The 21772-nt window shown below is 57.7% G+C and overlaps 8 protein-coding genes across 8 annotated transcripts; 3 read left to right on the top strand and 5 right to left on the bottom strand.

The window, feature by feature from the left end:
• Positions 1-1519: 1519 nt before the first annotated feature.
• Positions 1520-3194, top strand: SPRG_11798 (hypothetical protein; the record flags this gene model as incomplete). Its single annotated transcript, XM_012350998.1, has 2 exons — positions 1520-3086; positions 3128-3194. The coding sequence occupies exons 1-2, from the start codon at positions 1528-1530 to the stop codon at positions 3192-3194; spliced, it is 1626 nt and encodes a 541-aa protein (XP_012206388.1). The 5' UTR covers positions 1520-1527.
• Positions 3195-3701: 507 nt separating this feature from the next.
• SPRG_11797 (hypothetical protein) lies at positions 3702-4538 on the bottom strand. The gene has a single exon (XM_012350997.1). The coding sequence runs from the start codon at positions 4516-4518 to the stop codon at positions 3784-3786; it is 735 nt and encodes a 244-aa protein (XP_012206387.1). The 5' UTR covers positions 4519-4538; the 3' UTR covers positions 3702-3783.
• A 1019-nt stretch (positions 4539-5557) lies between these two features.
• On the bottom strand, positions 5558-6558 carry SPRG_11796 (TKL protein kinase). Its single transcript, XM_012350996.1, has 2 exons — positions 5695-6558; positions 5558-5642 (listed from the first exon to the last, which is right to left on the bottom strand). Exon 1 carries the CDS (start codon positions 6540-6542, stop codon positions 5706-5708), a length of 837 nt encoding a protein of 278 aa, XP_012206386.1. The 5' UTR covers positions 6543-6558; the 3' UTR covers positions 5558-5642; positions 5695-5705.
• A 4835-nt stretch (positions 6559-11393) lies between these two features.
• SPRG_11795 (hypothetical protein) lies at positions 11394-12895 on the top strand. Its single transcript, XM_012350995.1, has 5 exons — positions 11394-11479; positions 11531-11744; positions 11799-12049; positions 12104-12205; positions 12262-12895. The coding sequence occupies exons 1-5, from the start codon at positions 11423-11425 to the stop codon at positions 12865-12867; spliced, it is 1230 nt and encodes a 409-aa protein (XP_012206385.1). The 5' UTR covers positions 11394-11422; the 3' UTR covers positions 12868-12895.
• Positions 12896-13407: 512 nt separating this feature from the next.
• SPRG_11794 (hypothetical protein) lies at positions 13408-14617 on the bottom strand. The gene has a single exon (XM_012350994.1). The coding sequence runs from the start codon at positions 14561-14563 to the stop codon at positions 13460-13462; it is 1104 nt and encodes a 367-aa protein (XP_012206384.1). The 5' UTR covers positions 14564-14617; the 3' UTR covers positions 13408-13459.
• Positions 14618-14911: 294 nt separating this feature from the next.
• SPRG_11793 (hypothetical protein) lies at positions 14912-16220 on the top strand. The gene has a single exon (XM_012350993.1). The coding sequence runs from the start codon at positions 14983-14985 to the stop codon at positions 16141-16143; it is 1161 nt and encodes a 386-aa protein (XP_012206383.1). The 5' UTR covers positions 14912-14982; the 3' UTR covers positions 16144-16220.
• Positions 16221-16618: 398 nt separating this feature from the next.
• Positions 16619-17076, bottom strand: SPRG_11792 (hypothetical protein; the record flags this gene model as incomplete). The annotated part of the gene is made up of 1 exon (XM_012350992.1): positions 16619-17076. Exon 1 carries the CDS (start codon positions 16940-16942, stop codon positions 16619-16621), a length of 324 nt encoding a protein of 107 aa, XP_012206382.1. The 5' UTR covers positions 16943-17076.
• A 1250-nt stretch (positions 17077-18326) lies between these two features.
• SPRG_11791 (hypothetical protein) lies at positions 18327-20514 on the bottom strand. The gene is made up of 9 exons (XM_012350991.1): positions 20374-20514; positions 20246-20329; positions 20027-20198; positions 19944-19974; positions 19700-19894; positions 19463-19646; positions 19284-19406; positions 19005-19233; positions 18327-18952 (listed from the first exon to the last, which is right to left on the bottom strand). Exons 1-9 carry the CDS (start codon positions 20501-20503, stop codon positions 18337-18339), a joined length of 1764 nt encoding a protein of 587 aa, XP_012206381.1. The 5' UTR covers positions 20504-20514; the 3' UTR covers positions 18327-18336.
• Positions 20515-21772: the final 1258 nt, after the last annotated feature.

The raw sequence follows: 21772 nt of genomic DNA, 5'->3' as shown, positions 1-21772 counted from the left end.
CGCGCTTCGCCTTGGCCACCGGCATGGTCTTTACGAAAAATGGCGGCGCGCTCTACATTACGCTCTCGCTCTTCTGGGTGCTCCACAACTCGGGCATGATGCGGTACATCTCCGACACCAAGATGGGCCTCGTCGCCTTCTCGTCCGTGATTGGCGCCTATGCAATTGCACCCGTCCGCACGGGCGGCGTCGCGGTCGTGCTGTCGCTCTTTACCATGATCACGGGCCTCTCGATCCCGTACGCGATGCACTTTCTGCTCGTCGCCGAGTGTTTTTTGGACCCGATTGCAACGGTTGTGAATACGTGGAGCAACGCGGTGATTGCTCGCATCGTGTTGCACGAAGAGAAGAGCCGCCCCCGGGCACATGTAGTTGCGGCAACGGACGTGTAGTTGTTAATTTATTGTACATTTTTTTGGCTCTGCTTCTGTTGGACCTTGTTGGCTGAAGCATCGACGATGTTGTTGTGGCTCTCGTATATAAAGCTGTGCTGCATGTCGCGATCATTGATGGTGCAACTAGAACGGAGCACAGACTAGGGCCCATGATACGATTTTAGAATAGTGAAGCTTGTGTGGGAACTCGACCGGCCTTTCTATGCACGTCGTCCTCGCTAGGGGTTATCCGGTACTGTACCTGGACCACGACCTTGCAACGCATACGCCAGCCGGCAGTGACGACACCTGTACGTCGAAGCTGACGCCGCCTGCAAGAGGCTCTGCGTCCTGCGGGAGTAGCTGCGATGGTTGGCGCGTGGGCCGTAATCCTGGACGCACACAGATGATCGTTTTTCCAAAATCGCACGGGCGCTTGTGCTGCCGAGCGGCTAGCATACGATCGTAGTCCATGGCTATCATTTCTCAGAGACGAGCGCCGACGCGGTGCTTGTGGCCGTGCCGTCTCTGGTGTCGTACTGGTACACACACACTGGTACACCCGTCTGCGCTACAAAGCCACAAACAACTAGAGAAGAGCGACGACACTAATACTATGTACTAGTTACCCTTGGGCAAGTGAGCTCACAGTGTGTAATTGACGCATACTGCGTATTGAAGAGTTGATGATGGAAAACGAATCACAAGCACCGTCGAGCGCATGTCTCGAGCTCGCATCTCGCCGGGTGCCGACGGACTAAGAAGCACGCGTCGTGGGACACGGAGGCGTTGCCGAGCCCCCACCAGGCACGCTGTCACCTACCATCACGCTGTCATTGTCGGTCAAGAACGTAGTGGGAAATGGGACAGACAAGTGCAAACTCCAAAGATCACTTCAACAACCGAAACTGCACTATTTTTCGAGGCCGTCCATTCTGTACCCGGCGCGTAGTAGCATGGGACAGTCGACGGCGGAAAAGGCGTGGTGCAGATTCTGCACCACGGGGATTGTGTCGGCGTCCATGCCTTATCCAGTGTAACAGGTGTCTGGGACACCGAGGCGCCCGCTCTCCTCGGCCACTTGTCGGCTCCAGCTGGCAGTTCGATACGACCGAAACGCACAAGGCTCACTCTTGGTTTTGCAACGTGTAGCATGTTTCCCATGCTTTCAAAAGACGATGCGTACTTGGAAGGCGACTATGACATTGTGGCCGCTGCGAATGGCGCGACGCCAAGCCGGGGCAGCCAAAAATCCTCGTCTGCTGGCATTTCCGTGCTGACGAGCGAGCCGACGACCGCGCACCGGCCAGTGATGTACCCGACGGTCATTCCGGAGGACCAGCGGTCGGGCGCTGGCGACGACGACGAGGGCCGTCGATCCTGGACCCACCACTACGTCGGCGCCCCCGGGACGCTTCTCGGCGCGGTCCTTGGCCTCGTGCTCGGCTCCGTGCTCGCGATGGAGTCGGTCAAGTCGGAGCTCAAGCAATTCGAGTACACGGAGAAGCTCATCGTGCGCTGGGGCGCGCTCTACTTTCGCGCCGTGAGCTGTCTTCTCGTGCCGACCGTCTTTGTGAGTCTGGCGCGCGCGGTGGCCGACATTGTGTTCAACCCGCGGCTCACGCGCATGGGGTGGCGCATCGTCGCGTACTCACTGCTCACGACGATCCTCGCGGTGGCCCAAGCCATGGCGTGGGGCTATCTCTTTGCCGACAAGTACGACGGCGCAACGTACATGTTCAAGTACTCTGGCTACTCGATCACGTGCCCGCACAACAAGACCGAGTATTTGCGCATGGCACCTAACGGCACGCTCAACTGCGGGCCGCTGCCGTCGCGCCAGATCCGCACCATGGTCTTTCCGCTCTATGACAATACCAAGCAGCTCGTGCTCGCACCGGATATTCGCAAGCTCATCTACTACGAGTCGACGACCAAGGAGATTCTGCATGGTTTGCTGCTTCTGACGCCGGGCAACGTCATTGGCGCGTGGCACAACAACGAGGTCATGAGCATCGTGGTCTTTGCCATGGTGTTTGGGCTCGCCGTTGGTCTCGCGCGAGTCAAGCCGCTTCTCAAGCTCCTCATCGGCCTCGAGACGATCTTCAACACGATGATGGCGACCGTAGTGAAGACCGCGCCCATCGCACTTATCTCGCTCATCGCCGGCCCCGTGTACGCTGGCACGCACGTGCTCACGCTCGAGAAGGACCTCGGCCGCATCCTCTACTACGTGCTGACGTTCTTTTGCGCGACGCTCGTCCACGCCTGCGTCGTCATGCCACTTCTGTTTCTGCTTCGGACCAAGCAGTCGCCGTGGCGCTTCCTTGTGGTGCTGAAAGAAGGCTTGCTGCATGCCCTCGGCAGCTCGGCGTCCATGAACTCGCTACCGGTCGTCTCGCGCTGCTTTGAGCGCGCGCCCGGTGTCCACGCCAACGCCCGGACGCGCTTCGCCTTGGCCACCGGCATGGTCTTTACGAAAAATGGCGGCGCGCTCTACATTACGCTCTCGCTCCTCTGGGTGCTCCACAACTCGGGCATGATGCGGTACATCTCCGACACCAAGATGGGCCTCGTCGCCTTCTCGTCCGTGGTTGGCGCCTATGCAATTGCACCGGTCCGCACGGGCGGTGTCGCGGTCGTGCTGTCGCTCTTTACCATGATCACGGGTCTCTCGATCCCGTACGCGATGCACTTTCTGCTCGTCGCCGAGTGTTTTTGGACCCGATTGCAACGGTTGTGAATACGTGGAGCAACGCGGTGATTGCACGCATCGTGCTGCACGAAGAGAAGCTCTTGAAGCCGCGGTCGCACGCGTAATAGGCGCACGCCTTCTTCACCTTTGATGGGTTTCGAATGCTCGTATTTAATGCGTCGACAAGATCATGTACAATAATGTCGACTACTCTGTCTACTTGTGTTGTCTATATCTCTTGAAACGACGAGGACGTCAAAGAGACGTTGTCGACACGGATAGTCCTTTAGGATATTTGGATTTTAGGATACGTATTTGGATACTTAGATATGATGGACAAGTAGACAAGTGGATAGGCGGGTGCCCGAATCTCTGCGTTGAGTAGGAGCGCAGAGCAATGAGAAGGCTCGTTAGATAAAGAAATGGCTTTGCTAAAAGCAACGCGTTGCGATTCGCTGGAGATGGACCATGCGAAGGGGCAGATCGAGCAGGCAGATGCAGATTGTGTCTACCATATATATCTGCAAACGATTAACTATAACTGCAAACGACCAAGTCTTTCGTCCATTTCTCAAGCGACCGACATGGAGCTACCATTGAGTTTGCGTTGCACTGTCTCGTCGGGCAACTCATACCAGTAGCAACGCTGTAGTACTTTAAGCACCGAGACAGGCGTCCCAGATAGATAGATGTGTATAGCTTGAAAGAAAAACACTAGGGCGTACACTCACTTGGCGCAGGCGCCGTCGACGGCACGAGCGTCAGTGCAACGGCGTCGCAGTTGGTGACGACGACCGGATACCGGACGGCGGGCGCGACCTCGTCGTAGCTCAAGCCGACGTCGACGCCGTTCTTTTCAAACCAGATGCGCGATGCGTCGCGGTCGTAGTGGCACGTGAGCACGTCGCCGTCGGCAAAGCAGGCCGCCATCTCGTCGATCCCGCACGTCTGGGACGGCCGCAGCAGCTTGCAGAACCGGCCTGTCGTGTCGCCGTTCGCGTTGAAGGCGCCGGCCTTGCAAAAACCGACCCACAAGTCCGTGTTCTCGTCCGAGTCGGGGCCTTGCGCGTCGATGCGGATGCTAAAGACGTCGGCCGGCGTCCCGGCCATGACGCAGTTCCACGAGTCGGACATGATCTTCTTGGTCGTCATCGTCTGCTTGTCGTTCGAGACCGACGTCGTCATGCTGCACTTCAAGACGCTCCAGCGCAGACCGTCCACGCGCGGCTTCTTGGTCGTGGGCGAAGCAGTCGCCATACTGCTGTGCGCACGCTTGCCCGACGATGTTGCAGTCGTCGTGCGCTGGGTGGCTGCAACGTCTGGCGAGCTGGTCGCGCTGCGGGCTGTTGTCGTAGGCTCCGTGTACAAAGCTACAGGCGGTGCATCGTCCGAGAGGCTTGGCTTGGCGGCGGCGGCGGAGCTGCAGTCGTCGCCCTTGTCGCCCGTCATGCTGTGGCAGTGACAGTGGCGGTGCCGAAATGATAAACGCGGCTCGATTGGACCAAAAAGAAATAATTATAGCCAATCCCAAGCGATGCACAGTGCAACGGTCCGATTCTGCCACGTCACACGGTCACACGGACCCATCGACTCAACGCCCAAGGGAGAGCGACTCGGCCAAGGACTTGAAGCTGCCATGGTCAAATGATACCTACCTAATGGGTCCCATCCTTGGCCCTAGAGGAGGATAGATTGCATGTACATGGCTTGTTTTGACTCTCTGACGGGGGCAAGCGCAGGATGTTGCATGTTATGTGTGGTCGTCTCGAGCTAGAAATAGTAGCAGTATATAGCTTGTTGCGCTCTCTTCAAGCATTGGGCCTTGCAGAGAAGGCTGCTGCATGTTAAATGGACGTAAAGTGAGGGAACAAGGCAGCAGTGCGCCTCCTCGTACGACTGTTGCGACGCATGACCCGTGCCGTCATGCTGGTTAGCTCTACGTCGCGGCGAATTGCTCGGTCGACCGATGGCCTTGCGACCACCGACAACAACTCATGCGTCGTTTCGTTTTGTTACATTAGCGTCGAGATACCTCGACGTGTGACATTGCGACCTCAAGACGACGTTTACGGTTTTTCGTTCCTGGAGCGGAAGCTGGATATTCCCTACGAGCGCGTGCTGTTGCAAAACGGTAGAGCGTCATTGACAAGTCGACAAAAGAGACAGACTACCGGTATTAGGAGAGACCATCGTATCGCTCGTACGATCGCACAGCACCGTCGATGACGGATGCTCGAGGACCGTACGGGCGTGATCCTTGCCGCGCGAGAACGCCACTCGCTCGTCGATTGCTCGATCAAGGACGAGCTCAAAAGTGCTGGCGAGGCTTGGCATTTGACCCTAACCCTAATTTGACGATTTCAACCCCACCACAATCCATCTTTGAGAACCATCCAAGGACGACGAAAGAACCCTACTATCAGATTTGTACTGGACCATTGTCGGTGGTTGGTCACAGTTTTGGCACGACTCACCTCCCAAACGAGAATGGTGGAAACATGCAAAATCCATTGGTTCAAACTCCGACACAATGCAATATGCTCGATATGATGATGGACAACGCCTTACGCGACCTATGTACGTTCACGAACGTCAAGCACGACGGTAGAGATGGTCCGATACTACCTCGTTGGCGTTTATTCGGAAATCGTCCGCAGGCCCACGGCGCTGGTTGCTGCCTTCTTGTCCAGGATCGGCGCGTCGGCGCCGCCGTCGCGGCGCAGCAAAAGCTCTTTGACGATGGCCGCAGCTGTCGGGCGCGTCGTTGGGTTGAACGACAGACACTTGTCGGCGAGGTTCTTGAGCCAAAGCGGGCATGCCGCACTCATCGTTGGACGCAGCTGCCCCGACCGAACCTTGGCTTCGACACCGCTGCGGTTGACCATATCTGAGTACGGTTCACAGAGCGTATCGAGTTCGGTCAAGACGACGCCGAACGAGTAAATGTCGGCGGCCGTCGTGTACGCGCGACCTTTTCCCCCCAGATCTGGCACCCGCAGCACTTCCGGCGCCATCCAGTACGACGTGCCAGTGTTGGATGTCATGGGAGCGTTTGGGTCGAGGGTGCGCGCCGAGCCAAGGTCACCGAGCCGGACGTAGTGGGTTCGCGAGAGAAAGATGTTGAGGCTCTTGACGTCGCGATGAATCACGTTGCGACGGTGGAGGTCAGCCAGCGCCAACGCCAGCACCAGCGCAACCTCGATCGTCGAGAGCTCCATCTCCACGGGCACCCCAAATCGCTTGAACTGGAGGGACTCGTGCAAGTCCCCGAGCTCCATGTACTCCATGACCATCGTCGGGCTGTACACAAACGTTCGCGGCTGCACGACGTGCGGCGTTCGAGAGCCATTGTCGAGGACTGCGAGCAGCGGCTGGAGGTTCGGCGACGTGCACCTAGTCCCACGATTTTTGTCGCTCCAACGCAGTACGTCGTACGTGCGCATCGTGTTGATTTCTTGCTCAAAGTTGCTCATATCACGTGGGTTGGGGACCTTTCATGACCACGGCTTTGCCCCCGTATGTGCCCATCTTGACGGTGACGCTGGCGCCGTTAAAGATGTCCCGTTCGATGACGAGCTCGTTGGCTATGGCCTAGTATATTGGATAGTGCATCCGAGTAGACAATATGGACATGTTGACACGGTACCATTGCTGGCGCAGGGTACACATAAGGATAGAGCACTTGTGCGACAGCGTCGTTGGCTTGCCGGATCGCCAGTGCCAGGAGCGTCCACCCGTCTTGCTCCTACAAGCCCCATTGCAACTTGATGACGCTTGTCGAGTCATCGCACCGGTCGCATCGTCGTTGGGTCGGCGCCCATCACCAAGAGGCAATGCACAGCGTCGACGTGGCCGACCACCACGGCTTGGACTAAAGTCTGGTTCATAACTTCCTACACCGACGATCATCGTCACTGGTCCAGCCACTAGCTCTACACACCGAATCGGCGCCGTTCAATGCGGTGCGAAAGATGGCCAGCAGCGCATCTCGGCGGCTGGTATCCTCGATGGTCGCAGGGGCTGCCTCCTATTGTGTGCAATGTCAGACAAACATGCACTCAATGTAGCCGACCGGATCCGCGACGCTCGGTGGCAGGTGCGAAAACAACATCTCGGCGACCTCGGTGTGGTCCATGTCCATGGCCTCGGCGTAGCTCGAGCGAACAGAAGACGTCATTGCCTCGAGCGACAGCGCCTTCAGGAGCACATTGGCACTTGCGACATGACCTTGGCGAGCAGCCAAGAGCAGCGGCGACGTCCCGTCCTGCTAGCCGCATTCAAGAACGGCTACGCGATAGAGGCGGTACCGCATCACTGACAACGATCGTCGCTCCTGCGCGCACGAGTTGCTCGACGACACGCTCATGGTTCTTGGCCACGGCCACGTGCAGCGCCGTGCGGCCATTCTACGCAAACCACAAATGCCATCGAAAACCACGGGCGATAGAATAAACGCACATCGTCCGTCGTGGTCATGTCGACGCCCTTTTTCAAAAATGCAGCGACGAGGTTGAATTTGCCACTCGACACCGCGTCCAAGAAGCATTTGTTCTCGGCGGCCTCTGCGTCTTTGAAGGCTTTGGTAATGGTTTTGTTGCGCTGCTTGTCGATCGCAATCTTGAGTGGCGTCTCGCCCGCCTACGCATATGACACAGGCGCGTCATGTCCCAAGCTATTAATCGTGGACAACGAATGTAATACCATCGTGTTGGCAAAAATGTTGAGCGTGGTCGAGAGGAGGATCGTGATCACGTCGAAGGTTCCTGTCGCCGCAGCCTCGTGGAGCAGCGTCCATCCATTCTACAAGCATGAAGTGAGCCTTTCTCTGTGCCACAGGAGCGAAGAAGAAGGACTACACTAGTAGTGGAGTCAAGAGACGCCCCGGATTGAATCAAACGCGAGACAACGGGCGCGTGGGCGCACTTGACTGCGACGGCAAGGGGTGTACAGCCGTCCTATACAGCAACGAGCGAATCGAGATACCACGTGTCGAGGAACCGTCGTACGCTGTTGGTCCAATTGAGGCCTTTCATTGGCGCATACAGGAGCAACTTTTCCACAATAGACGCATGTCCCTTCATCGCTGCGAGATGCAGCGGCAGATTGCCGCTCTAGATGTCGGCATGAAGGGTCGTGACGAGAGTTGCAGTGGACTACCTGGTCGCTGCGACAAGAGAGGGACGGATCCTTTGCCAGGAGCAGCGTGACGATGGCGTCGTGGCCCTTGGTGGCAGCCACGTGCAGTGCCGTGGCTCCATCCTAAAGTTGCAGAAGTAGCGTTGGATGATGCGTTTCGATATGCAAGGAGCAGCACACCTCGTTGGTGGTCGACGGACGAGCACCAGCACGAAGAAGCACTTCGAGATTGCCGGCGTTGTTGGTCGCCGCTGCTTGGAGCAGTAGCGATCCAAACTGGTACAGTTGAACGGCTACGCCCTAAACAATGTGTGTCGAGTGCGAAGACAACAGAGGAGGTAGTTTGATGATACCTCGTCGCTCATCAAGGCCACACGTGCGTTGGCTTGCACAAGGGCAGCAACCGCAGCAACGTTGTTCTTGGCCATCGCACGGGCAAGCGCCGATTGCTCGTCCTACGATTACGTGAGATTTTGATGTCGGCAGCGCCTTGTATACCTTGTCGGTGGCGTTCACATCGAGGTTGGGCTTGGCCAGGAGAGTTTGAAGTAGCTCCATGTCACGCGTGTCGGTCACCAAATGCAGCAGTGGGACAAAATTCTACAAGAAGAGGATCATGAGAACGTAGCTCGCGATGCAGTCGACGTACGCCGTCTCGCAGATTCACGTCGATATGGGGTCCCTTGATGAGGTGAATGGCGTCGTGGATGCGTTTTTCGCGCAAGGCCGCAAGAAGCTACGCATGGAAACGTCGATAAGGTCGAATGTGTCAATGCACCTTGTCCTTGTTGATCTTGCGTTGAGGATGGTCGCGCAAGAGCTGTGTGATGGCATCGCGTCCATATTTGACTGCGACATCGAGCGCTCTTTCCTTGTACTATGCCCATCATGCCATCCTTAGCGTCCTCATCATACCGCAAGGCGCGGTGCGTACGATGTTTCTGGCCTCGGTGTTGGCGTTGGCATCCAAGAGGAGGCGCGCGATCTCGAGATGGTTGTGTTTTGCCGATTCAATCAGCGGCGTGTAGCGGCCATCCTGACCATACATAGGCAAGACGCATAAAGTTGTCGTTGTCGTACATTGCAACACACTTCGGTTGAAGCGTTCTTCGTGAGCAAGTAGCGGACGACGTTGGTTTGACCACGCCAAGCCGCGACCCACAATGGTGCCTACGAAAATCGATGATCGACCCAACAAGTAGAAGAGCAGATGTACGCCGTCTTTGCCGTTGGGATTGATGTTTTCTTCTTCCACGAGCCGCTTGACAGCGTCCAGCTGACCAACTTCTGCAGCTTCATGGAGCTCATTCTATGTAGTCACATGCATCCGCGCTACTTCCTCGCTAATATCGAATGTACCTCCTTTGACGTCGCCATCGCAAGTCAGCAAGTGATCGCAAGTCGAGTCGCAAAATGACGCGGATGAAAACACCCCTTCCAATCAAATCCCGCGATTTCAGCGTGGCGTGTGTGATTGGCCGAAAGCAGCTCGAGAACAATTGTATCCGAATCATCGTCGATCGATGGCCCAACGATTTTCTTGTTTCTGTTAGCATCGAGATACCTCGACCGGTGCCATCGCAACGTCCATTGGTACGCGCCGACCCATAAAAGGATCACGGTGTTTGGACTCTAGGTGCACGCTGGCTCTCGGTGCCATTGCATGCGGTGCGAGGAGGACATGTACGAACTATGGTCGTGTTGCTAGCTGCTCATGTTTCTTGGAGTGCATACGATGAGGACAAGCCAGCTGCGTCCCAGCGGTTGCAAGTTGCCAACGACAGAGATCCGAAAGTATGACCTTGCGCGTTGCATCTTCTCGATCAATCCATTGAAATCAAGTTTCACCACAATACGCTCAAAGACTTCACAAACGTACAGCTACGCGTGAATGCATGGGAAATGTCGGCGGCCCTCGAATCCTCTACTAGTAATGCTGAAAGTGAGCTGCGTGAGCGTACTACGCTCCCAAGGCCCAACGCCTGAGGCAAGAGGTGGTAGTTCAGACGGGTGCATTTGACGTTTAACCCTACTAGCAAGAGGTGGTAGCAGACCTCGCAGTATATTGCTTGCAGCACGTTCTCTTTTTGAGCATTGTCGTCTTATGTTTATGTCATTAATCCGATTGGCGCCACTGGAAAGCAACGCAGCAGCAGGGTTGATGCAAACCACTGCACGATATGACTAGTGTCGCCATACTGCATGACGACTAAGGTCATAGTACACGCGCATGCGACGTGGATCTTATTATCCTACTACGGTCGACACTTCGTCTGGCTGCGATCGCTTTGCGAAGAGTTCGTGGAGGCTTTTGCGTCCCGGTAGTGGACAACGTGCGGCTCAAGTGCACATCAACGCCCCTTTCGTCGAGAGAAAGAGCCAAGCCGAACACTCTAGCGTATTCAAGCTCTAGCGAATTGCAAGTATACATGCATGCGAGGCGGTGGCGAATGGGTCGCCCACACTAGCGCATCGTGGTGGCCGCTTTGCATCGCGCCGCCACGACGACAGCCGCATGCACCGTTGATGATCTGACGCCGTGGCTACTATTCCTTTACCTTCATCCCATATCGCGCCATCCCCATACCGCTCCAAGCGTGGCCGCCACATGCAGCATACAAGCTTCTCACGCGCGGCCAATTCCTTCGGGAGGGTTCCGTCATTAGTCATTTGGATGCTCGCCGTCGTAGCGTGCATGGCCGTGGGCATGGTTGGCCTCCATCGACGCAGCTCGACCGCGCGCATGGGCCATGGCCCTACACATGCACCTCGCCTGTTTATCGTCTGGCGACTACCGACCACGACCGCAGCAGCATCGTCGACACCGCTGCCAGGCACGTGCCACAACACATCCCAATCCGATCTTTTTTAAATTCTGGTCGGTTCTCTTGAAGTTTGTATACCGCATGGAATGTGCCCAGGGATTGTCCCGTGCAGGGCGAAGTTCGAAGCGGATAGCCTGTGGTCATCCGAAACCACTGAAATAGTGTGAAAATGGAGCGCTGCGTCAAGCGTGGTCGCAACAGATGATACGCAAATATCTGATATAGTGTATGCATCCAAAGGTCAAAAGTACACGATTTAGAGGTTGTTGAATAAATAGTGACATTTGATTACAAATCGCTGGCGTGGCCTGATATTTGTATGCGAGACCGAAGTTCGCACTTGAAGCTAGGATCCAAGGGCGTCGGCCGCTCACTTTTGGAATCTCTCTCCGATGAAGACCGCCGCTGCCTCGATCGCCCGCCGCTTTAGCCACGCCGCTTCGCCGCGGGTACGACGAGCTCATGCAAAGCTAGACGGCGAGGTTGACATGGGTATGTAGGACGTTGTCATTGTCAGCTACGCGCGTACGCCGATCGCTACGTTCAACGGTGCGCTCTCGAGCTTGACCGGCCCCGAACTCGGTGCGATCGTCAACAAGGCTGCGATCGAGCGTGCTGGTATCAGCGTGAACGACATCCAGGAAGCGTACCTCGGCAACGTCGTGAGCGCTGGCATTGGCCAGGCGCCGGCGCGCCAGTCGGTCCTCAAGGCCGGTACGCTATCCGCCGCGATGACAGCGACCACAAGTTGACCCTATTCCTGCATAGGTATTCCCGACTCGGTCCCGTGCACGACGGTCAACAAGGTCTGCGCGTCCGGCATGAAGGCGATCGCGATGGCGTCGCAGGCCATCATGGCCGGCAGCCAGGACATCATGCTCGCCGGTGGTTTCGAGAGCATGAGCAACATCCCGTACTACTTGCCCAAGGCGCGGTCGGGCTACCGCCTCGGCGACGGCAAGCTCGTCGATGGTGTCATCCACGACGGTCTCTGGGACCCGTACAACAACCAGCACATGGTACTACGCACCTCGATCCTCCTCGTCGCCGGCATTGACACCTTCCTCCTGCAGGGCATGTGTGGCGAAAAGTGCGCGACGGACTTTGGCTTCTCGCGCGAAGATCAAGACAACTTTGCCATCGCTTCGTACACGCGTGCGGCGGCCGCGGCCAAGGTACGACAACCCCCCCGTTGCCAACACGATCTCATCGTCTCTTGCTCGCTGTACAGGCCGGCAAGTTTGAAGCCGAGATCGTCCCGGTCTCGATCAAGCAAAAGAAGGGCGACCCGAAGATTGTCTCGGCCGACGACGAGATCTACAACGTCAAGCTCGACAAGATCCCGACGTTGCGCCCGGCTTTCAAGAAGGACGGCACGGTCACGGCCGCCAACGCGTCGCCCCTCAACGACGGCGCCGCGGCCCTCGTTGTCATGTCGCGCGAGCGTGCGAACGCGCTCGGCCTCAAGCCCCTGGCGCGCATCCGTGGTTTCGGTGACGCCGCCCACAAGCCCGTGGACTTTACGACCGCGCCGTCCAAGGCCGTTCCGATTGCGGCCAAGCACGCTGGCCTCCAGCTCTCGGACATTGAGTACCACGAGATCAACGAAGCGTTCTCGGTCGTGGCCCTCGCCAACATGGAGCTCATGAAGCTCGACCACAGCCGCGTCAACGTCAACGGCGGTGCCGTCGCGCTCGGCCACCCGATCGGCATGTCGGGCGCCCGCATTGTCGGTACGCTCATCCACATTTTGGAGCAGAACGACGCGACGATCGGTGCGGCCTCCATCTGCAACGGCGGCGGCGGCGCTGGCGCGCTCATCATCGAGCGGTTGTAAGAACTCGAACGTGACGTACGCTACAGAATTTTGTTTTTGTCTGGCGGCCGGCAATAACGATGTCACGCAGGGTGAGTCGAGTCGAGAAGGTCGACTCAGTCGGCCCACACCGTCCGCGGCCCTCCTTGGCGCTGCAAGCAGAGTGTCACACAAAGCAGGACGGGTCGGTATACAACTAGCTCGATACGTTGATAGTTTAGAAACTCGACACGTGAGCTGCCAACATGGCACCTGTGCAATTGTACTACCGGTAGTACGCTGCTGGTGCGTCGAGGTTCAAGTTCATCGGCAGTACGCCACCAGAGGAAAACTCCGCCAAACCTCCATGCATTGCTTGGCTAAACCAAGATGGAGCATGCCATCGATGGTTCTCAAACCAAAACGACATAAGACCCGTAGCGCTCGAGTGGCGGCCGTCGCATTGGCCTCGTCACAGGACAGGACGCGGCTCGTGTAGCGGCCGCGACCACGAGTACATACGATATGTCCATATGAACCCATGGTGTATGAGCCACACACCTCCCCATCGCCACGATTCTCTTGGCCCAAGCAAAAAGATGCATGTATTATTGTCGTCGAGGGTCTGCGAACATTATAAAAGCATAGCCAGCACGACCCCGCAGGCGCCAAGCAAGCTCATCGTCACAGGCGCCGCGATCGATCGGGTCGGTGTCGGTGTTGGCGTCGGTGCTGGCGTCGGTGCTGGCTTCGGCGCTGGCTTCGGCGTCGTGGGGGCCGGGGTCACCGGGCACGCTTTCGCCAGGGCAGCTGCCTCGGCGGCAGCCACTCCCATCGATGCCGCCGCCACATGCGCGGCTGCGAGCGTCGAGACAATCGGACCCAATAGGCCGGGGAGAATTGGAAGCGTAGCGAGATCGCACGCTACCACATGAGTGGTGAACGCAACGGCAACGTACGCCGGACACGTCGTCGCGCACCATTGCGGTGGAGTCTCCGTTGTCCAAAGCGCAGTAAACTTGGTCGATGGCGGCAGGTTGAGTGCTTCCGAGCAATTGGCCCAGACAGGGAGCGTCGCCAGATTTGTGAGCATCTGGAGGTCGCCGGCAGTGCACCTGCCTCCAGCGTCCCCCGGCGTGCAATTAAACGTTTGTTGAAGCGCCCCTCGGACGTTGGCTCCTGGATCCGACAGGTCGATGCTGCAGTTGGGCACCTGGTCGTACACGGCAGCGATATTGGCGACGCAGTTCGGCGAGCCGCAGTACGCTGGAAAGGCCGTCGTGTCCGAAGAGAGCTCGATCACGTTACTGCTTGCATTGCTGGAGCAGTTGGACCACAGCGGCTTACTGACCACCGCGGCAAAGAGAGCGAAGTCCGCACCGGTGCAAGCGCCACCGTCCATCGTTGGATGCGTCACGTTGTAGCAGTACGACTGCAGCAGCGTGAGCGCATGGCTTGTCGTACTGGCCTCGTCGCAGGACGGGACGCGGCTCGTGTAGTTGGCGAGATCGTCGCTGCACGCAGGTTGACACAGAGTATCGTAGCTGCCGACTTCGGCCACGAGGCTGTCGAACGTCGCACTGTCCGGCGGCATGTGCAGTGCCATCGCACACGAGGTCGAGATGTTGGCAGCGATGGCTTGCGCGTGCGAGGTATTTTGTGCCATAGAGCACGGGGCCGCCGCCCCATGGTGCGTCGTCGTCAGCAGCATCCATGTCAGCGCAAGCAGACGGTGCATCCTGTCGAGTTGGTGGACTTGTTAATGCTGCTATCGTCGAGGCGATCAATCCACCGCTGCATCTGAGCTCGTGGAGTATGGAGGGCATGCTGGAGGTGGGTCCAATAAAGGATTGGCCGCCACACGATCCAAAATGGCGCTGCAACCGTCATCATGGATGTCGACGGTTGACGGTATTTTATGTAGCGTTTGATTGTCGACATCGGTTACCCCGTCATCATCCACGTGGTTATCCCAAGAGCATCCACCAAGACGGTCGCTGCCCTGTAAATGACCAAGCAAATGACGCTACAAAGATGGCGGCCCCCTCTAAATTCATCGGCAGACCGAAGTTTTCTCCTGTGCGAACTAGTCGTGCATTGGCGTGTCTCCACGCACGACAACAAGAACGAGAATCGCGCCGCGGGCCCGCAGCAACCATGGTATCATCGCCAAGTACGCCGTTCCATTTACACACACTGACGGTCGCTGGCTTCTTTGCGAGTGCGTCGGGGGCTCCATGCACATTGGCGCAAAACAGCTCCTTGCACGAAGCCATGGCGGTCAACACGTCCGCAGCCTGCGCCTCGAGCATCAACGCCACGACAACGACGCCGTTTTATACCACGTTGTACCTCGACAACTACTATGGCGTGTGCCAGCCACCGTGCGCCGTCGACTTGGCCAACTACACGAGCAGGGTGCCCGACTGCGACGAGTATCTCAGCGTTCGCACCACGGTCTCGGTCCTCAACGACTACTGCACCAACATGTCGTCGCCAACGACGAACGGCGGCGTGTGCACCGAAGCCGACACGCTGCTCGTGGGCCTCGCGATGAGTGCACCGGTGTGGGCCAACTGCTCCAACATCATTCCCGCTGCGACGCTGTCGATGCTGTCGCCGTCGACACCAGCGCAATACCAGACGTACTGCAGCACGCCAACGTGCGTGGCCAACACGCAGGCCGTCGCACATCGGTTGCCCAACTGCACATTCGACCATAACCACCCGACGGCCAATGTCCGCGCGAGCCATGCGCAACGGTTTAGCTGCGCGCCGGCACCGATCGGCGCGCCGTGTACGCTTGCCGACGCCAACGCGATGAGCGTTCTCGGCAATACGCCGCTGTGGGTGAATTGCTCGAGTGCGATTGGCCTCCCATCGAGCACGACCATCAACTCTTTTGTTGCGTACGTGATGGCCAAGCTCTCGACCAACACGCCGCAGACGCGGGCGTTCTGCAGGTCGCCGTGCGTCGGCATCGCGATGGCGCTCGGGTCCATGGCCCCCGCGTGCAGCCTCACGACGATGCCGTACGCTGTGCTTGTCGCCAACGAAAAGCTCATCACGCTGGACATCGCGATACAAAGCTTGGAGAGGACCTCGGGCGCCGTGGCGAGCGCCGCAGCGATGAGGAACATGCTGTGCCCTGCGACGCCGGCGCCAACGACGCCCAGGGTAAACCCGACACCGACGCCGACACCGACGCCGACACCGACGTCGACACCGTTGCCGACCAAGTCAATGGCCCCAACAAAGCGCATGGTTGCGATTGGCACCTGGCTTCTCGTCGCGCTGGTGGCGATGCTGGCAGACTAGTTGCAGCGTCTGCAAATTTTCACCACATTATTTCCATTGCATGCATTTCCACTTCTGCATGCATCGACCGAGCGAGCCGTTGCTGTGGAGCGTCTAGAGAAATGAACCAGCATCATATGTCATGGAAACTGAGTACTTGGATCTTGGGGATCTGAGAGGCGACCCCAACCCTGCAGCAAGAAACCATTGCAACCGCAGGTTGATCGTCATGGGCTGCCACGCGCCTTGCTCGAGCGAGAGACAAGGTCATGGTGTTGGATCATGGCCGTGTGTTGATAAGGGCCGTCATCCTCACGCGCCCGATGCACGATGCCATGCTCCGACCGGCCTCGTCGGCGTCGTCCCGCCGACATCATGCGACGCGATCATCTCGACCATGACAAGGTATCCACATGCTACAACCTGCGACTCTATTCATTCATTCTACGACAGCTAACACGACCACGACGCACTCTAACACAGACGACACGGACGTCTACAGCTCGAGGCGGAAGATCGTGTCGTCGTCGTCGTCGCGGTAACTTCGCGTGGCCTGCGGCGAAAAGACGTAGCCGGCGTATTGGTCCTTGGGGTCCAGCGACTCGACGCGGGAGCGCGACTGCATGTAGTAGGCTTGGACGAGCATCTGGCCTTCGCGGGCCTCAAACGAGAGCTGCGGCGACACGGCGTCCATGAGAAAGTCGATGGCCGGCGCAAGCGTCCGCGGCGACGTCATCGGGCCCATCGGGATCGTCATCGGCGGCGACTGCGGCCACGTGAGCTGCTCCATGTTGGCGTCAGGTCGGTCGGGCAGCTGCATCCGGGTCCGTCAAGTTGGAAAATGGCCGACTGAGATTGCCGTCCCGCGGGTGGGGTATTAATATACAACCCACACTCGGTGTTTGTATAGAGAATACAATTTTGGAATAGGAGCACCGCCGGGTTCAGATTCGTCGGAAAAGATTCGAAAATCGACACTGTGCAAATGCATATCCTCTATAATTTAATGTATTTAATACCACAGGGACAACCCTCTCTCGTCACTCCTGCTCTGTTCTGTGCTGGCCGCTCTCCGACATCGTACAGTACACTGTAGTGTGCCCACGCGCCGTATGCGACGTGCTCCGAGGGCCTCATCGGTGCATTCTTACATAGGCAAGAATCTTTTTGATGTGAAAAGACCACGATGCCAATCTGACTGGCCCTCACACCTCGCGACCGTTGGCGTCTTGCCGCCCTGGAGGTGTGGCATCAACGTTTGCGCATCTATAGTACCCTAGGAGCATAGGGATGCAGCAAGAAGGCTGACCCGATGGCGTATAGTGCAAGGTCGGTGGCCTCTGCAGTGCACCAAGTGTGGTCCTATGCAGCTCCTCGCCGCATTGGGGCTCCATATCTTGAAAAGGAATCTGCACAAATTGGCTTCAAGGAATGGGACGTAAGGTGTACGGTTTTAGATTCGAGCAACGTGAACGACCGATCGCCATCGAAACTCTTGCCACTCGAGAACCTCTCAAACATAATAGATGTTCCAGTCACGTCAGCCTGAGCCTACGCAAAGGACCAATCACCGACGTCGAATCTCTCGCGTTTTCAATTTTACCCAATCAGACGTTGGTTGAAGTTGGACGTGGCAGACCGTTGCGCTACACTTGGTGTTTGTAAGCACCAACTTCAAGCGCTACGGGCAAATCAGATGCCACGTCTCAGTCGACGCGGGTTCCAGAACGTGCCACGTGGATAGATCCGACGACCGCTCGGTGTTGCACGACGCCGCACGACAGGACGCGTATCACTGCATCGACCTCGTTGCTACTCGCAGCTACTAGAGCAGCACGCTACGAGGATCCGAAACGGCGACGGTGCTGCGTCCGCAGGCGGAGATGCCAGAAGCAGGTTGACGTGTCTGTCCTACTCTGGAGCAAGCCGGAGCGCTTCGTCTCGCCCCTGCCTTCTGGAATGTGGTCGATTGTACCGTACTACTTCTTGCTAGTCTCTGCACTGCCGACGACGCCAAACCAAGCAACGTCGTTCGAAAAGCTACTTTGAAGGCGGTTCCAGCACTGAACCGATGGCATCGTATCAGCCGCTATCAAAGTGCCCGTGTGTACCGTAAGCTCGCTCGCTCGCTCGATGTAGAAGCAGCAGGCCAGAGGAAGCGCCCAAATGGGGCCAAGCCAGCCAACATGTTGCATGCCAACGTACGTCCTTGTATTAGTAGCCGTACTTATCGTTGAGCGCCGTGCGGCCGTCGCCGGTTTGGTTGGCGGGCGGCTGCCATACGCTCTCACCGCCTTCGAGGACGCCGTCATCAAACACTTTGGCGGGCTTGGCGCCATTCGGGCGTTGCCGCTTGGGCTTGGGCGCGGTCGATGGGACCGGGCGCTTCTTCTGGCCTGCTGCTTCGACATCGAGCGAGCTCACGGTACGCACAAGCTCTTCTGGTGGCGTCGGCGGGCTCTCGCCCGACGACACACTTGGATGCAAAGCTGTCGTCTCGACGGAAACAGAAGGTGCAAGCACGAGCAACGAAGGTGGCTGCTGCGGGTCAGCCGCGGCTACCGGTGCCTCAACCGGCTTGGCGACTTGGGCCACAACTGGAGCGGACTCGACGTCCGGAGCAAACGCCACAGGCGTGGGCTTCTCGACAACCTTGTCGAGCGCTGGCGTCGCGATGGCTAGCAGCTTCTCTTGCTCGTCAATGAGCGCCTCGAGACGGATCGTCTCGGCTTGCAGCTTGGTGCGCTGGTCGGCCACGAGCGCTGCATTGGACGCTTGCAAATAGGCGTCCAAACTGTCGTCGCCGTCGTCCGTGCTGGCTTCAAGCGTCCTACGCATTCAAATGCATCTCCATGGCGTGTGCTCAAGTCGCAGCATCGTACGTGGCAGCAGCCGCTTCGTTCTTGCGATACTGAGCTTGGATCGTCTCGAGCTGGTGCTTGAGCGCGCGTAGGTTGGCGCGAATCGAGTCAGCGGTCAAGACGCGCGGAGCGACCGACAGCGGCACGTGCTTCTTGGGCGCATGGGCCTTGGTACGGTCATAGAAATCATCGTCGTCGTCGTCGTCGTACGCGGTCGACGTCTTGGGCTTGGTCGCGGCTTTGGTCGCACCTAGCTCTTCGTTGAGCTTTTCGAATCGACGAACGAAGGAGGAGACGCACCGGCCTCCTTCTTGGCATCGAGCTGGGCCTTTTGCGACAGCCGCTGCGTCTGCTTGGCTTGCAGCGTCGCTTCGATGGTCTGAATTTCTTCTTGGAGCTGCGCAATCCGTGCTTCGTTTTTGTCTAGTCACCGTGTCAATGTGAAAAAAACGATCCCGATATAGAGTATCAAAATGTACCGAGCGCGGCTTGCTGGCCGTCCGTGAGCCCCATGCCTTGCTTGGCTCGAATTCGCTCCGACTCGGTGCGGAGGTTTTCCATCTTTTGCATGCGCGCCTGGAGACGGGTATAAAGCGCCGTGTCCTTGGCCGAAATGGACTCTCTCGACACGCTCGAGACGTACGGCCCCGAGACATCCTTGCGCTAGAGTAATGTATCAACGTATCAATCCTCGTGCCGAAGGCATGCCAGCGTACGTCGCGCAAGTAGTCGGGCAAGCTCTCTTGCCGCGCAGACTTGACAGCGGGTTGCCGGCGCTTGTCGCTGCCTTCGTCGTCGCTGCTGTCGTCTCGGTCGGCGTCGTCCTCTTCTTCCGCATCTTCACCAAAGCCCCATGAGATGCCATCGTCGCAAGCACTTGGCTTTTTTGGCCGCCGCTTCTTCTCGGCCAGCTACACTCGTCGTGAGCACCAAGGCATCAAGCAGCAGACTCGGACGTACTGACGCGCGGAGCTTCTCCAAGTTGGTCGAGCTACAAAACCAAGCACGTGATCAGACCAGGAGGAGGTATGTGGCGTGTCTACTTGTATTCATCGGGCATGAGTTCGGGTGGGCCAAGGATCGTGTAGATGCGCGTAGACTCGCCAAAGACGACCACGTCGCCGACGTACAGCTGCGCGTACTCGCTGGGCGGGAGGCGCCGCTTGTTGACGTGCGTGCCATGGGTGCTCTTGAGATCCACGACAAAGAGCTTGCCTACGCGCCGCCATGAGCCATGGCCATGGATGGCAATGTAATCGCACCGTCGGCGTCAAACTGCAGAGCGGCGTGGGTGCGCGAGACAGACGGATGCTGCAGCACGAGGTCGCAGAGCGGCTCCATGCGGCCTAGCTCACGATGAGCGTCGCTCGCCGTCAGGAGGCCAACGCACCGGCAACGAAGAAGGGCTTGGCATCCAGCGCGACCGTGTCCAAGACGACGCCGCTCTTGATGACCTCGAGCGAGAGGCCATAGACGTTCTGCCCGCCGGCGGCCCACTCGGGTGGCACGTACGCTGTCATCGCGTCCGAATTATGGCCAATCGCACACGTCTGTCGCCACAGTGCCCGTGGATTGGCGGTATTTGACATATTTTGAGCCAATCCAGTATTTCATGGTGACAACGCCCAACGATTGGGCGTCTTGAGCATGGCATTGTTTGATTGGCCAGAACTGCGATCGATCTGCGATCGAAACTCACTGCGACACAGACAGCAGCTCTCGCCCCTGGAGCTACAATAGACTACGTATCAAGTGCGACGACAGAGGTCTGCGACGCGATCTGCAGCCTCTTTAAGGTGCTTTGCACTGGCAACAACGCTTAGCTTTGAGCGATGCATGAAGGCTGTTGGCGTGTAGCGATGGTTACGCATTTACACGGAGAGCATTCTCGCACCCTGGTGCAACTTACAGTGTACCTAATACTTCAGACAACAAGACGACATCTTGGGTCGCAACGACATTGTCATTTTACTCCACTCTAGAGACAGCGCTGGACCAGGACCCTTTGCAGTGCTGACAGATCACTGCTTGTTTAGGAGCCATGGGTGCGCCGAGGCATATGTCATTCAAGAGCCAATGCACGGGCAATGACGCGCGCGTATATATGAACGTGTTTCGCGTTATCTTCGTGTTACAGAGACTTTGAGACCAGCAATCTCCTTCTTCTTCTTCTTCATTCGCTCGCCGGGTTGTGGCGGCGGCGGGGTTTGCGTCCCGCTCTTCTGCAGTCGCCCGGGGTAGTCCTGAGAACGTGCACCTGCGCTGCCCGCGCTTGCTGTGGCTCACGATCGTGTCTAATATCGCGCGAGATAGATCTGACATCGATATGGTGTCTCCATCGAAGCCACGGGTATCCTGTGTCCTGCAACCCATGGCTAAAGAAGCGTGTTTCTAGCCACCTGTGACACTCGATACAAATCGTATCATGTTGTAGAGGCTCTTGCGTCTGTGCCAGTCAAGGAAGCAGCCGAAGCCGCAGCAGCATGAGCAGCAAGGAAGAGATGGACGACGAGATCCGCGAGCAGGACCGCTTCCTCCCGACGGCCAACATCTCCCGCATCATGAAGGTCTCGCTGCCCAACACGGCCAAGATCGCCAAGGACGGCAAGGAGACGGTCCAGGAGTGCGTCTCGGAGTTCATTTCGTTCATCACGTCCGAGGCGAGCGACAAGTGCCAGCAGGAGAAGCGCAAGACGATCAACGGCGACGACATCATCTGGGCCATGAGCACGCTGGGCTTTGATGCGTACGTCGAGCCGCTCAAGCTCTACTTGCAAAAGTACCGCGAG

This window comes from Saprolegnia parasitica, assembly GCF_000151545.1.
Source record: "Saprolegnia parasitica CBS 223.65 unplaced genomic scaffold supercont2.72, whole genome shotgun sequence".
Classification (NCBI taxonomy): Eukaryota; Oomycota; class Saprolegniomycetes; order Saprolegniales; family Saprolegniaceae; genus Saprolegnia; species Saprolegnia parasitica.
Note: the sequence above shows the minus strand (reverse complement) of the source record. Positions and strands in the feature narration are given on the sequence as shown.

Excerpts from the sequence above, each read along its gene's own strand:
- SPRG_11797 (XM_012350997.1), bottom strand. The coding sequence starts at position 4,518 with ATGACGGGCGACAAGGGCGACGACTGCAGCTCCGCCGCCGCCGCCAAG.
- SPRG_11796 (XM_012350996.1), bottom strand. The coding sequence starts at position 6,542 with ATGAGCAACTTTGAGCAAGAAATCAACACGATGCGCACGTACGACGTA.
- SPRG_11795 (XM_012350995.1), top strand. The coding sequence starts at position 11,423 with ATGAAGACCGCCGCTGCCTCGATCGCCCGCCGCTTTAGCCACGCCGCT. Across the intron at positions 11,745-11,798 it reads CCAGTCGGTCCTCAAGGCCG|GTATTCCCGACTCGGTCCCG; the intron begins GTACGCTATCCG and ends ATTCCTGCATAG. Across the intron at positions 12,050-12,103 it reads CGTACAACAACCAGCACATG|GGCATGTGTGGCGAAAAGTG; the intron begins GTACTACGCACC and ends TTCCTCCTGCAG.
- SPRG_11794 (XM_012350994.1), bottom strand. The coding sequence starts at position 14,563 with ATGCACCGTCTGCTTGCGCTGACATGGATGCTGCTGACGACGACGCAC.
- SPRG_11793 (XM_012350993.1), top strand. The coding sequence starts at position 14,983 with ATGGTATCATCGCCAAGTACGCCGTTCCATTTACACACACTGACGGTC.
- SPRG_11791 (XM_012350991.1), bottom strand. The coding sequence starts at position 20,503 with ATGACAGCGTACGTGCCACCCGAGTGGGCCGCCGGCGGGCAGAACGTC. Across the intron at positions 19,895-19,943 it reads TGGAGAAGCTCCGCGCGTCA|CTGGCCGAGAAGAAGCGGCG; the intron begins GTACGTCCGAGT and ends CGACGAGTGTAG. Across the intron at positions 19,407-19,462 it reads CGGCCAGCAAGCCGCGCTCG|ACAAAAACGAAGCACGGATT; the intron begins GTACATTTTGAT and ends CACGGTGACTAG.